At 33.4% G+C, this 13,856-nt stretch overlaps 1 protein-coding gene and 1 long non-coding RNA gene across 2 annotated transcripts; both read right to left on the bottom strand.

Annotated features, from left to right (window-relative positions):
* Window positions 1-519: 519 nt before the first annotated feature.
* On the bottom strand, window positions 520-2,517 carry LOC145108044 (protein IQ-domain 26-like). The gene is made up of 3 exons (XM_079045031.1): window positions 1,649-2,517; window positions 1,363-1,557; window positions 520-1,297 (listed from the first exon to the last, which is right to left on the bottom strand). The coding sequence occupies exons 1-3, from the start codon at window positions 2,066-2,068 to the stop codon at window positions 713-715; spliced, it is 1,200 nt and encodes a 399-aa protein (XP_078901157.1). The 5' UTR covers window positions 2,069-2,517; the 3' UTR covers window positions 520-712.
* Window positions 2,518-5,393: 2,876 nt separating this feature from the next.
* LOC145168748 (uncharacterized) lies at window positions 5,394-6,900 on the bottom strand. Its single transcript, XR_013742058.1, has 3 exons — window positions 6,286-6,900; window positions 5,847-6,124; window positions 5,394-5,758 (listed from the first exon to the last, which is right to left on the bottom strand). It is a non-coding gene; the product is annotated as an uncharacterized LOC145168748 (long non-coding RNA).
* Window positions 6,901-13,856: the final 6,956 nt, after the last annotated feature.

The following is a 13,856-nucleotide window of genomic DNA, read 5'->3' as shown; positions in this document are numbered from 1 at the left end:
TTAATCAATCAGTGCTCATATTCTATTTTCGCCTCCTTACAAAAATGGTCCATATAGATTATATAATGACAATATATGAGAAAAGATTAAAAAATAAATAAATAAATAAATAAATAAAATAAAATAAAGAAGAGGGGTAATATGGTTATTTTAGAATCATTTAACCACCTTAATGAATAACGACTAAAACCGATGGGTTTACTAACCATGAGAATAAATGTCAAATTGCTAAAACTATGACCAAACCTATATAAAGGTGCATACCACAGGACCAAAACTGTAATTTACTCTTGATTCAAGAAAACCCACTTGTTTATAATTTAACTTGTACAAGAATGATGCAAGCCAATGCCGGAATGATGGTGTTCTTTTGGGCACATTGACCTAAATTAAGGAAAATCCTATCCTAACATCATTACTATCAACCCCTAATCATTGCTTACAAGAACCTTTTTGGTACCCCTAAAAAACAACCTTTATGTTCTATTCTCAAAATTTGAATCCAGAAACAAAATCCCATTAATTCAAGAAAGCTTCATTCATTCATTCATTCAAATCTCAAACACTTGAATACAATTTACACAACACCCATGTTCGACTTTCTATCCTATTGAAGTAGCAAGAAAAAGGATTTCTTGTTTACATCTATGCAATTGATCCTATTGAGGTGAAATAACACATTCATAATCTAAGTAGTTAACCAAAACCACTCTCACAAATCAAAAGCTTCTTGAACTTGATAACAACTCTTCTGCATCTTTAAACCACTTAAACTATATCTTGACGCCACTATTTCATTAAGAGACAATCTTTTCTTAGGCCCTGATTCCGGCCTTTGTTTAGGGGCACTATGCGACCTCAGTTTTGCCTTTGATGACTGTGTGCTCGCCATGTAACTTGGGTGGTTTGAATATGGCCGGAAAAATCCATCCCCACATACACTTTTTGCAGGTGTCACCGGAGCATTTGACCGGAATCTTGGAGTGCTTTGAGCTGTGTTAGAGAATTTGTATTCATCACCCGCGAATCCCCATTCTAAATCTTGAAGATTGTGGAACTCTGGAATTGAGATACATGCGGGGTTCGAGCAAGGTAGGGGAGACGGGATGTTGCTGGAATGGAATTGTGATTCCTCCCCGGAATCAGATGTACAAGTGTTGATGCGTCTGGATCTTGTGTGTGGCCTGTAGGTGTCGATTTCGACTATTTTTGGACTTCCATCGTAGCAATTTGTTGAAGATTCGTAAGCTGAGAGTCTTTTACTATGGAATTCGTTTCTCTCAATCTCAAATCTCCCCTGGAGGATCAAAAATGTCAAAAAAGTAACAGATGGAGGACCAAAAGTGTAAAATGGAAGCTTACAATGGATTTTCTATGGCGCAATTCGTGATCTTTTGTGAATGAACGACGAGCCCTTTCCGATCTGATTGCAGCTTGAGCTCTAATGAGAGCTTGCATACTATGAAGAGTGGCGGCTGCTCTTTTCCTCACGAGAAAACCTCGTACAAGAGCTTGTAATTTCACTAATCCTTTTAGAGCTCTGAACGCTTTTCGAGCCTGTGATAAAGTTACGAAAAAACATGATTATGAATCCAAATTCAAACCAAATTAGTTAACAAAGAAAGGGAAATGATGGATTAGTATTTACCAAATGGGATCTAAACACTTTTTGAATCATAACGGCGGCGCGTTTTTCTTTTCCACCGGCGTACAGGCTTCCTCTGCTCTGGTTTGTGAGCCGGACAACAGCCACGGCGGCCTGTGCCGCTGCCACGGCGGCATCTGCAGCAGCAGCGGTGGCGGCAGCGACGGCAATTGCGTGTTTGTTCTGTTCCTTTTCTGTCTCCGACATGTAAGATCTCAACCAAGTGGCGTCACTTCCTGTTGCCGATGACTGATTAAACTTAGACATCTTCGCCGGCACCGGCGGCGGAAACTGGGATTCCTTCAAGGGTTTTCCGAAGCTCCATCTTTTCTTGTCTTTCCGGTCGCCTGAATTCAAATTGTTTACGTTTTCTTTATCTTTCATACCCAACAGACCTTTAAACCACCTCGATGCTTTTCCCATCTCTTTCTCTAGATTCAAAAATGGAAATTTAGAGAGAGAGAGAGAGAGAAACAGAGATTCAAATACAAAACACAGGAGATATTTATCGAGAGAGATAAGTTTACTGTTTACTGAAAGAAAAGAAAGAAAAGAGCCAAGTGTTTATTATCAGTGAAGGAACATTTGGAAGGACATTTAGAATCTTTTACAAGTTGGAAATGCAGAGAGGTGGTGTGGTGAGAGAGAAAGGGTGTTCGTTAAAAAATGTAAACAAAAAGGTATCAAACCTTAAAATAATACTCTTTTGAGAGATAATGTATGGGTTTTTTTTTTGAATTTTTATTCTTGTATTTCTGACATAACCTCGTGATGAACTGCATTACAAGACAAAAAGGTGATGCAGAAAGAAACAAAGGAAAAAGTTGGAAAAAGAGACACCATCTTGGTTTTAGATTTTGGAGAAAAACTAAACCAAATGGCTTCTTCTTACATCTACTTCTTGTTTTGAAAACCTCAATCAAGAAATCCTTAAATAACTACAAATTTACCTAAATGGTCCTTCTGGTTGAGAGAAAAATACAACTATAAATCAATTTGAGAAAATTTTAACATGGTTAATTTTTTTTCCTTTTAAAACACATAAGACCGGTACTTTTAAGTAATATGGTTGATCATTTCCAGTTTAAAAAACACATGATAAGTCCTTGTGGTTGGCATAAAAGGACTCGTCTGTACATTTTAAATCTAAAAATGACCAAATTATATTTAAAATTTGGGAAATCTCCAATAAAGTCATAATATTTTAAGTTAGTTTACGGTTTAATCCTAACTTTTATTTTCTGAAAAAAAAAATTCTCGATTATTTTATATTTTTTCAAAATTAACGAAACAATCCTTATTTTTTTCAACATAAAATGATAAATTGTCGTATAAAATTAAATAATTGAGAATTTTATGTTCAAAAAATAAATATTTGAATTAAACCGTAAACTGATCCAAAAAATTAAGATTTCATCCGATAATTCACTAAAAATTTCTTAAAAATACTTACATGTGTATTTTTACCAACCATAAGGACCATTTATGTATTTTTGTTTTAAATAAATAAACTAAAACAAGAAAGAAGGGAAGTTTGAAATGAAAATAATAAGTAATTATAATAAAGAAAAAGAACATGAAGACTTCCACATGTACACAATCTAAACTTGGTAACAAATGTGTTCAAGAAAAAGCACAATCATCTTCTTCTACCTCCCTTTATACATTATGCAGTCAAACAAACAAAGAATCACAGACAAAATCGATTGAAGTTGAAACTTTTTAAAAAATCCTTATAAAAGTAGCAATTATGATGTCACCAGATACTCAAATGGCCACACACCCAGTTCCTAAATTTCAAAAAAACACTCATTTAGCTTCTTTCCCTTTGTCAATATCTACAAACCTGTCACAACCAATGTTACTTACACACATACACATGCACAAAATCCAATCAAACAATCCAACGAATTACAGACAAAATCAATTAAAACCTCAAAAAATGGTTTAGAAAGAAGAAATTATGTTGTCAACAGGTTCATTAAAAATACTCAAGTGGCGAAATACTTGATACCCACCTCCTAAATTTCAAAAACAACACTCAATTTCGGTTCTTCCCTCTTTTCAAAACCTCCAAACCCTAATTTTGTTGGATGAGTTTAATTTTGAGATATTTGAAATTGAAAGCGAATTGGGTGAATTTAAATAACGCGATAATAGCTTTAATGGAGTAATGAATTACTGATGCTTCTTGCATGATAATGATCTGTAAAGAAGGTATACGACGACTGAATTTGTCTGATGGAGTTCTTTGGTGCTGGGTAGATAATGAATTTTAATGAAGATGCTTCAAACTGGTCTTCACATAAATCTCTCTGCCAAATTCGTGCAGAATCTCAGGCAATAATACATAGATGAAATTAAGGAGGGATGTTAATTCGTACGAATGGGATTTGGAAAAAAAATGTACAGGAAAATTTGGTTGTAGAGATTTATTCAAATTAAAATTTTTAAGAAGGTATGTATTACATTTTAAATTTAAAATGACATTTTCGTTTAGTTTTTATAGTTTTAATAATAGAACAAGCTATTAATTTGCAAAGTACATTTAAAAATGTTAATATTGAAAAGAACGAACAAATTGTGAAATGCTAAATCTTAATATTAAAAGATCTTCAATCCAATTTCATATTTTCATTTTCATTTTATTTGAAATTTTAGTTTTGTTCTTATATATATATATATATATATATATATATATATATATATATATATATATATATATATATATATATATATATATATATATATATATATATATATATATATATATAGGGTTAAAATCATTTTTAACTAACATTTATTATGTAACCATGTAATTCGATCATGGCTATTAGATCAAAGAAAAATGAAATTATTCTTGAAAGAATACTATTAGTGAAATATGATTTATTATTAATTAAAAAAAACGGTTATAAAAAGGTGAATATGACATTGTACTAAGAGATAAAAAAGGAAGCTAACTAGATTTTAGGAAACTCATTTGAATCCATGAAAAGAATATCTGATCATTTTTCTTCTTGTTAGAATACGTTTTTATTCTTGACAGGATAAATTTTCATTATAAAAAAACATATAACTTTTTGTTCTAATAAGGCATAATGACATAAAAGGGTAATGTATTTTTTGATTTGTACACATTTGGTCACTGAGTCTTTTTTTTCGTCCACATTTATCCCTTCAACCTGTTAAACTGTACACATTCACGTAAGATTTCGTGATAAAAACCTAAAGAAATCATTCATAAGTACTGAATGAGTACAAAAACAAAAATGTCTTATTTTGCAACAAAAAAAAATATTAATGACTAAATGTGTACAAAAATATTAAGGACTAAATCTGTACAAAGTAAGAAATATATTACCCTATTAAGTCATTTTTATCGGTTAACCTGGAGTAGCCGGTCATAAGAACTGAATGTGTACAGTTTAACAAGTTAAAAGGTTATGTTGACAAAAAAAAACTCAGTGACTAAATATGTATAAATCGAAAAATATATTACCCTTTTAAGTCATTATCCCTTCTAATAATTGGGTTTTGTGATTTAAAGTTTTCGATTTCCGGTATTTAACATCGAAGCCTGACTTTACTCTGCAATTAAACATTAAACAATCAAGAATAACATATTAAAACCAAAGAATCAAGAATCCAAAATCGATTCCATAACACAACTCTAAAATCATTATGTGAGAATGAAAAAAGAAACCAAAATTAATAACATTATTGAAGAATAAGACATTATCTTACAAGTCTCATGAACAGGTTCCATATTTATGGTATAATAAAATACATTCTAGGAAGAATTAGACTAAACAGAGACATTCTCTTCTTGAAAAAATAATAATAAGACATTCTTGTATAATAAATGATATTTAACTACCATGAACCAAAACACAACCCTAACCCTTTCTCTAAATTGAATTTGCAGGTCTTTGATTGCAGCTCTCATCCCTTTATAGAAGGTTTTAAAAATAAAGAGCATAGATTCCTTTTTTTTGTTTCTGAATCAACATATCGAACAACCTTTTTGGGATAAGTCGCTAAAGATGGAAAAGAAATCCTTATTCTGTTCTGGTCGACTTAATCAAATGGAGATGAGATAGGAAAAAAAAACTACCAGAAACGCAAAAAAGAATTAGTGTTAGGATTTGATTTTTTGCCAAAATCAAAACGAGAATAAGCAAATTGGTGAAGAAAGTACCTGATTAAAGTAATTTATATTCATGTCATGTTAAAGATTTACCCTTCTTTCTGTCTTCTCCTTCAACAAAATGCAACCACAAGACCTCCAAAGAAATCTCAAGAATATGGTCTAAAATGGAGGACCTTTAAAAGAATATGCCATGAAACAATGTAAGATTATACAAATTTCAAGTTGCTAGGATGGTGTGCGTCTTTCTTGGCTTGGCCTATGGAATCGGAAGAATGGATTCTCTCGTCTTCCTATGTTTCATAGTCTTCTCATGGTAAGGTAGCAACCTGGACAGAAATCAAGGAGAAAAATGAATAAGATGTAGTTGAAAAACAATTTATAAATTCAAGTTTAGTGGATCAAATGCTCATGAACTAATATCAGAGGTTCTAAAAAAATGAAGAACATAAATGACTTTGTTACTTTCTGGATCAACAAATCAACCAACCTTTTTGGGATGAACTCGCTTGGATTCTTGAACCCGCTGAAGATAGAAGGATCGAACGAAGAACATGATGTCTGATTTGTTATCGAGGTCGTTGTGTAGGAGTCTAGTGAAAGAAACTCTTATTTTGTTGTAGTCGATTGAATCAAATATTGTGTAACTGCAAAACAAACTAAGAAAAAGGGATTCTGCTACAAAGAAAACAAGAGGAGGATATAAACCATATAATTGATTTATCTTCCTGATATAGCCCTAGAATCGATGAAATGGGAGAATAGATAGGACACAGAGAGAGTAACAGAGATGTGTCTACCATTGTTGTGGTGGAACTGCTCGAATAGAATTTTAAGCAACGGTGGAGATGGTGATTTATGGTGGAGAAGAAGAATCAGTCGACTGTCTACAGAGAAAAGGAGGTGAGAGAGAAACGAGTTTATAGAGAGAGAAAGAGGGGAGATGGCTTTATTTCCATAAATAAGTTTCCTTAAATCAAAGTGACTTATTTTGAAAATTAACAAAATGACAAAATTGACCCTGAATAATTAATTAAAAATAATAACAAAATAACAATTAATGATTGATCATGAATTGGTTATACAGTTACACAATACATGTCTATTTACATATGATCTATATATATATATATATATATATATATATATATATATATATATATATATATATAAATTATAATTTAAATATAATATATAATATTTATAATATTCTATTATATATTAAATTGTATTAATTAATCATAAATATAAGTTAAGTTTTATATAACGAATTCATATAAATCTTTTTAATGAATATTAAAATTTTGAAATATAACAACAAATCTTATAAAGATAATCAATTTTAACATTTTTTATATGAAAATAATAAAAATAAATAAGTTCAGTTAAGTCTACTAAAATACATTAGTTGATCATCTATAAGAAATTATATGTATTGGTTCTTTTTAAATATATGTGTAATATTTTTATAAATATATGCATATTATTTATTTAAAAAATATAGATGTAATCTTATTTAATAAATTTTGCTTCAATACGTTCTTAATTAATTCAAATTCATTATAACTTTTAATCATAAGGTCTCTCAATTAAAAAAGAAAATTGTCTCATTGGCTAGAAAAGAAAATCAACTAAATGAATTTCTTAATGTCAAGGCTTCCATTTATGCATATTTTGATGACACGGGGTCATTTAAACATATTTTACTTATTTTCGATTGTCATTTTTTATTTAGTTTTTATCTTTTGTTGTTATATTAGGAGCACTAAGTGTGAGACTCATATATTATATAAGTTAAATAAAAAATTAATTGTAGAAATATAAACATTAAATATTTTTAAAAATTAAATTTTAAAATAAAGAAGGAAAAAACTTATTTATTTCAATTTATAATCATATTTATTACATTTAATACTTTACTTATATAACTATATGTATTACGTGACTTTTTAATTTTAAAAATTAAAATAAGCTAGAAATTGACATGTGGATACAATTAATTTCAAAAATACCATAAAATGATAAGTGTCAAAACTTATAAGAGATAGACATGCGACAAAATTGATCTTTATTTATTAGAGTAAGATTAGGATCCTACTCACATTCACTTTGCCGCCATTCACCCTCCCCCTTCCAACAACTCACCTAAACACCATGAAGCTTCGCTAGATGATCTATGAAACCCTAACGATGAATATGGTTGAATCCTCTTGCAACTTTTAAGTTAAAGAACATGCTTGCAGAAGGTGTCAAGGAGTGGGTTGAATACAAAACATAATAGGATTTAGACAATTCGAACTTTTATGAAACTAGAATATTTAGATGATATAAAAGATTACAATTACATAGATCACATTTCTAATATTGTTAAAATTGATAACTATTAAGGAATTGGAACATACCCATTATAACTACAATTTTTCATAAAATGACACAAGAACCCTCGTACGTTGATAAAGCCTTATTCGTTACATAATAGACTAGGCGTATCCTCGCGTATTGCGTAGTCATGTAATTATCTATTTAAAATAGGTATGATCAAAAACTAATAATTAGAGTTAATAAAATCGGTTTAGTCGGGTTAAAGCCTTAATTATATTTCTAGTTAAGTAAATATATTTTACATACATTATATTAATAATATAAATCTATATTTATTTGTTATTCGTTTAAATCAAATATCTTAAATTACACAGGAGATGGTGAAATATTTGTATCGATTATATAATATATATTTAAACCTTCATTTGCGGTAAAAGTATTATATAAAAAAATATTTCTATGATTGGAATATAAGGCTTCTAAAAATATAAGTATATAGACTCCTTTATATGTGACATTTGAATATTTTTGAAATTCATAAATTACTTTCAAAAAATTAATTATATTATCCGGTGCATCTAGAATATAGTTAAAAACTTTTCGTTCATATACTTGTTTTTTCCATTTAAGATTAAGATAATCAACTAATGATTTTAAAGTGATGGCTTTTTAAAAACTATATATTTTTCATCGAAGCATAAATGGTTATCATAATGAAGTTCAATGTTTATATATTTTATTCATTATTCTCTATTTTACCACATACTTAGATGTTGATATTAATTGATAGTGGGATATTCAAATAAAATATGTGTATGTCGATGCTTATAAATCTTCCAAGCAGAAAAATAAAATGTTCAAAAAATATTCTAACTAATGTGGATTTCAATACTAAACAATTTTTAGTCCATGGTACTTGTTTTTTACCATTTAAGATTACAATAATTAACTAACGGTTTTGAAGTAATGACATGTTAAGAACTATACATTGTTTTTCCTCAAAGTAATTTAGACATAAATGGTTGTCATATTATAGTTGAACTTTATCTCTTTTATTCACTAGTCATCATTCTACCACAAACTTAGATGTTGACAATGCTAATGGAATACTAAAATGAAAAAAAAATTATATGTTGAGGGTTCATAAATCTTCCAAGCAAAAAAATCAAATATTAAAAAAATATATTATAACTAATATAGATTTCAAGAAATTTTTTATAAATGATAAAAATTGAAAGAGATAAAAAAAGATAGGGGTTTCAAATCAATATGGTGATAAGAAATTTGTCTATAATAGATATATAGATATATAGGTTTGTAGATAAGATGAAAAGGTTGGAAGAAACTCTAAGGAAAAGGAAATTATAACACCTTTATTATGAAGACATGTTCTTCCTTTGGCAGTCGAGAGCATCCTAACCGAAGATGTGACTAGTTTTATATGATTGTACCATGAAAAGCACATGACACATTAAGTGAGTTAATACACATGATTTCATGCAAGGAGTGATGCCCAGACGAAGACGATCAGATTGAATGGCGAATTACAAAGAATAGGAACACAAAGAACAAAAAGAACTCTAAAGTTGGATTCTTTATTAATTTATTAATCAAAAAACGTCCTCCAAACAATGAAAAATGAGATCCATATAAGGAGGATAAGATAAGAATAAGTTCTTAACCCTATGAGATCATAATTGATTAAGAAAAAAACAACAATCAATTATCTAAATCAAAACTCAAAATAAAAAGTTTCCGCAATAAGAAAAACATAAAAAACGCGTTTTGAGGTCCTAAACGATCCCGAATAGCCGAAAAACACCACACGTCATGGCGAAGCGATGAGTTTTCTTAATCGACCCGTTTTACATGTCGTGTGCGAATGTAATGCCCGAGTTGCCTGGTATTCTCTTAATCAAATAATAATAATAATAATAATAATAATAATAATATTATTATTATTATTATTATTATTATTATTATTATTATTATGAAAAAGGGGAGGGCCGTACGCTGGGCGTACATAGTGTACACACGATGTACAAAGGTGAGGCGCGAAGCGGGCGAAGCCCTTGCGTACATTTGGCGTACCCATGCGTACGCTGGGCGTAAGCTGGACAGATGCAAACCCTAAATTTTAGGGTTTGCACCTTATATAAACACCTTAAGTTCATCCCAACCTTCATTCTCTCAGCCTCAACAGTCCCCTAAAGTGTTAAACTTGAGCATTTTTGGTGATATTTGGTGATTTTGAAGAAGAAGGAGTTTGAAGAAGGAGTAAGAACGTGAAGAGGGCTTGTAGATCCAGAAGTTTGGCATCATTTCTGACTTATTTGAGGTATAAAGCTTTAACCTTGACCATTGCATGCTTAGATATAGTTTTGGGTTGTTTTATGTTGCATTTTGTCCCCATAGTTGAGGTTTCTTGAGTTTTAGAAGTTCCAGTCCATATGATCTGTCCTTTTAGGCTCTTGGAAGTGTTTGGACCATAAAAATCGGGCCTTGATGGTTTAGCCTCAACCATGCAAGTTTTAGATGGCCACAAAGTGTGTTTATGGACTTAAATCATGTATTAATCCCCATCCATGCATGCAAAAACATAAAGTTTATAACTTTATGGTTTAGGACGTCTTTAAGGGCCTAGATCTATGTTCTGGACGTTAGGACTTAACTGATTAAGTCACAATGAAGCTTCTAAGGTGGCTGGCAAGTACGGTGGGCGTACTGGGTCAACCTCCCATATCTGGTCAAGGCCAGCATAGGTGCCAAGTACGCCGCGCGTACGTATGCAATGGGTCAAATGTGGTTTTTCGGCCTTAGGATTTTGGGCCTAGATTTGTTGGGCCTCAAGCCCACCTGTGGATTAAGGCCTCTGGGCCTAGGCCTAGGATTTATGTATTGGGCCTTATTGGGCGTTAAATCTTAGTTGGATGGACTTGGACATTTTAATTTCAAAGTTGGGCCTTGGAAGGAAAAGGCCCAATAGGGCAAAGATTAGGAAACCTTTGCCTTATGTCATGAATCAGGGTTTGGGCCTTGCAGACAGGTTTAGATCCAATGTCTAATTAGGAAGTTTGTTGTGCTATAGGGAGAGGAGTTCTGAGTCGTCCAAGGAGTACGATTTGACATTTGCAGTTGAGGTGAGTCTCCTTTCGTGAATGTTACGGGTCGAAGGAACCAAGGCCGACCCTTCGTTTATTGTATAGTATGATGGTTGTCTGCATGATAATTATCATTGTTTGCACATTGCTTGATGATCATGTGATTTATGTGTGTTATTATATAGTAGTGGTAGGGGTGAAAATAGACCCGATATCCGGTTGGAATAGACCGAAGGGGTAGGTCGAGCACCCAGATATGCTCGACATTATCCGGTTGAAATAGACCGAAGGGGTAGACCGAGTACCCAGACATGCTCGACAGTATCCGATTGAAATAGACCGAAGGGGTAGGCCGACACCCGGATATGGTTGAAAGTATGTTTATTATTGGTAAGTGGTATGGTGAGGAAACTCACTAAGCTTTGTGCTTACTGTTTTAGTTTGTGTTTCAGGTACTTCTGGCTCAAAGGGGAAGGGGCCGACTTGATCGCGACGTATCACACTATGATTTTCCGTAGTAGGATTTTGGGACTTATGCTCTTATAATGTTTTTTCCACGAATTGTCTGATTATACACTAACTATTTTGTGTTTTCGTGATCTTGGAATCAATGATGTTTTATGTTTGTGATTTGGTAAACTTAAAAAAGAAATTTTTGAGTCGTATTTTTGGAATGTTACAAGTTGGTATCAGAGCCTTGGTTTGAGGGTTTCAGACATACTCTTGGGTGTGTTTGAACTCAAACCAAGGGTTGAGAGGTTTTCATAAGAAAAATATATTTTCAAAAAAACTAAAGACTTCAACAAAAGACAAAATGTGTGATGCATGCAATCTGCCGGACTCAAGTAAGTTTTCCCCAAGATACCCATACCTATTATCTGCTATGAATTGATTATGAATATGTGAACCGCATGCTAGTTAGGACTAGGGATCTGCTCAAATTTTGCATTATAAGATGCTAAGAGAGATTCCTTAGATGCCTGCTATAGGAGCTTGTAGGCTTGCATGCTAGTACTGATTCCTTTATGATAGAATGGCCTGATTAGGGTATGGTTGCTTCTTGTTACCCGAAAACCGAATGCTGCTTGCTTTGTGCTTCTAGGACTTCCAACTTACTTCAGTTAACTAGTGAGCGAATGCGCTAAGTTACATGTTATGCGGACCAAAATTTTTTTTGAAGGTTAGGTTTGGCTCTATTGCACAACTCTTGTTTGAGTCCAACCATTGTAAAGTAAGACCTCTCATTCGAAGAATTATATGGTTTTAGTAATATATAACTGTGTCCGTGCGCTAGTTAGAGGAACTCGTGGGAGTCCTTTCGGCAGCTGAGGGCGATGTGTGGAGAGAGTTGTGTTTTAAGGGGGGTGTCTAGGAAGAAATGAGGGCCAGGAGCCTTACCTGCTTTCAATTGTATGTTTGGATAGGAAGTGACCTGGAAGATTCAAAGGAATCCTCGAGGAAAGTACGGATAGATGTGGAAGGTAGTATGGGCCCATACTACTGAAAGCAGAGGATCCGTACTCGATTCGGGGAGTGCCGAGAGGAAGCAGGAGAACTTGTAGAATGTGAGATCTCCTGATTTGTATTCATGATCCTGATGGTTGTATGGTTTGTTTCAGAATGGTGACGACACGTCAGGGAGCAAGAGGTTCTGGATATGGGTCTGGTTCGGCTACGGGTTCCGAGCCGTTTGATGATGGTCTATGGGAGTTCATCGCATCTGAGATTACTAGAGGCATCCTTGATGCGACCTCGGTGATTTTCGGGTCGATCAAGGAGGGTATTATCGTGATGGTGGAGGACCGCCTTAGGGCTTTCAGGAGTGACATGGAACCTAGCCAGTCTGGGGCTCGCGCCCTCTCCTTTAAAGATTTCAGTGGGTATGGAGCACCAGAATTCTTCGGGGTGAAAGACCCCATTGCAGCTAGACGGTGGATAGCAGACATCGAGTCTGCTCAACTGACCAGGTTCTTCCCTTAGGGGTCGAAGGTTAGATTTGTTGCAGGTTGTTTAAGGGAGCGGGCCAGGGACTAGTGGGAGGAGGTTGGTTATGCTTTGGGAGGTCCGGCCATTGAGGCCATGACCTGGTCGGATTTTGTGACCAGGTTTCGGGCAGAGTTCGCGCCAGCAGTGGAGATTCAGCAGCTGGACAAAGAGTTTTTGGACATGAGACAGACGACTGAGACTGTGGCGGAGATTACCGCCAAGTTCAGGGAGAGGGCCTTGTTGGTGCCCCAGCATGCAGCTGATGAGGAGATGAAAAAAACCCAGTATCACGACATGTTGAGAGCAAACATCAGATAGTTTGTTAGTTATTCGGTGTAGCCGACTCTGGATGACATGATTGTTGGGTTATATGTACTATAAAACTCCTATGGTGCACATACAACCCTAACGCTTTGGATCTAAGTTTTCTCTACTTATACATGGACCAAAAATTATCTAAAGCATGAAGCCTACAACTAGCATACAATTTTGATACTTGAAACATAAAACAAGTTAGAAGAATACCTCTTAGTTGTAGCATGTAGAATTTGGCCTTTCAAGAGCTTAGCACCTCAAGTGTGATGCCTCAAGCAAGTCACAAACACCATGAACAAGTGAAGGATAATGAGAGAGAGGCTAGGAGCACACAAAA

Source organism: Lactuca virosa, chromosome 4, assembly GCF_052849685.1.
Source record: "Lactuca virosa cultivar CGN04683 chromosome 4, Lactuca_virosa_CGN04683_v6, whole genome shotgun sequence".
NCBI lineage: Eukaryota > Viridiplantae > Streptophyta > Magnoliopsida > Asterales > Asteraceae > Lactuca > Lactuca virosa.
The sequence above is the reverse complement of the archived record's forward strand: the minus strand, read 5'-3'. Positions and strand labels throughout refer to the sequence as shown.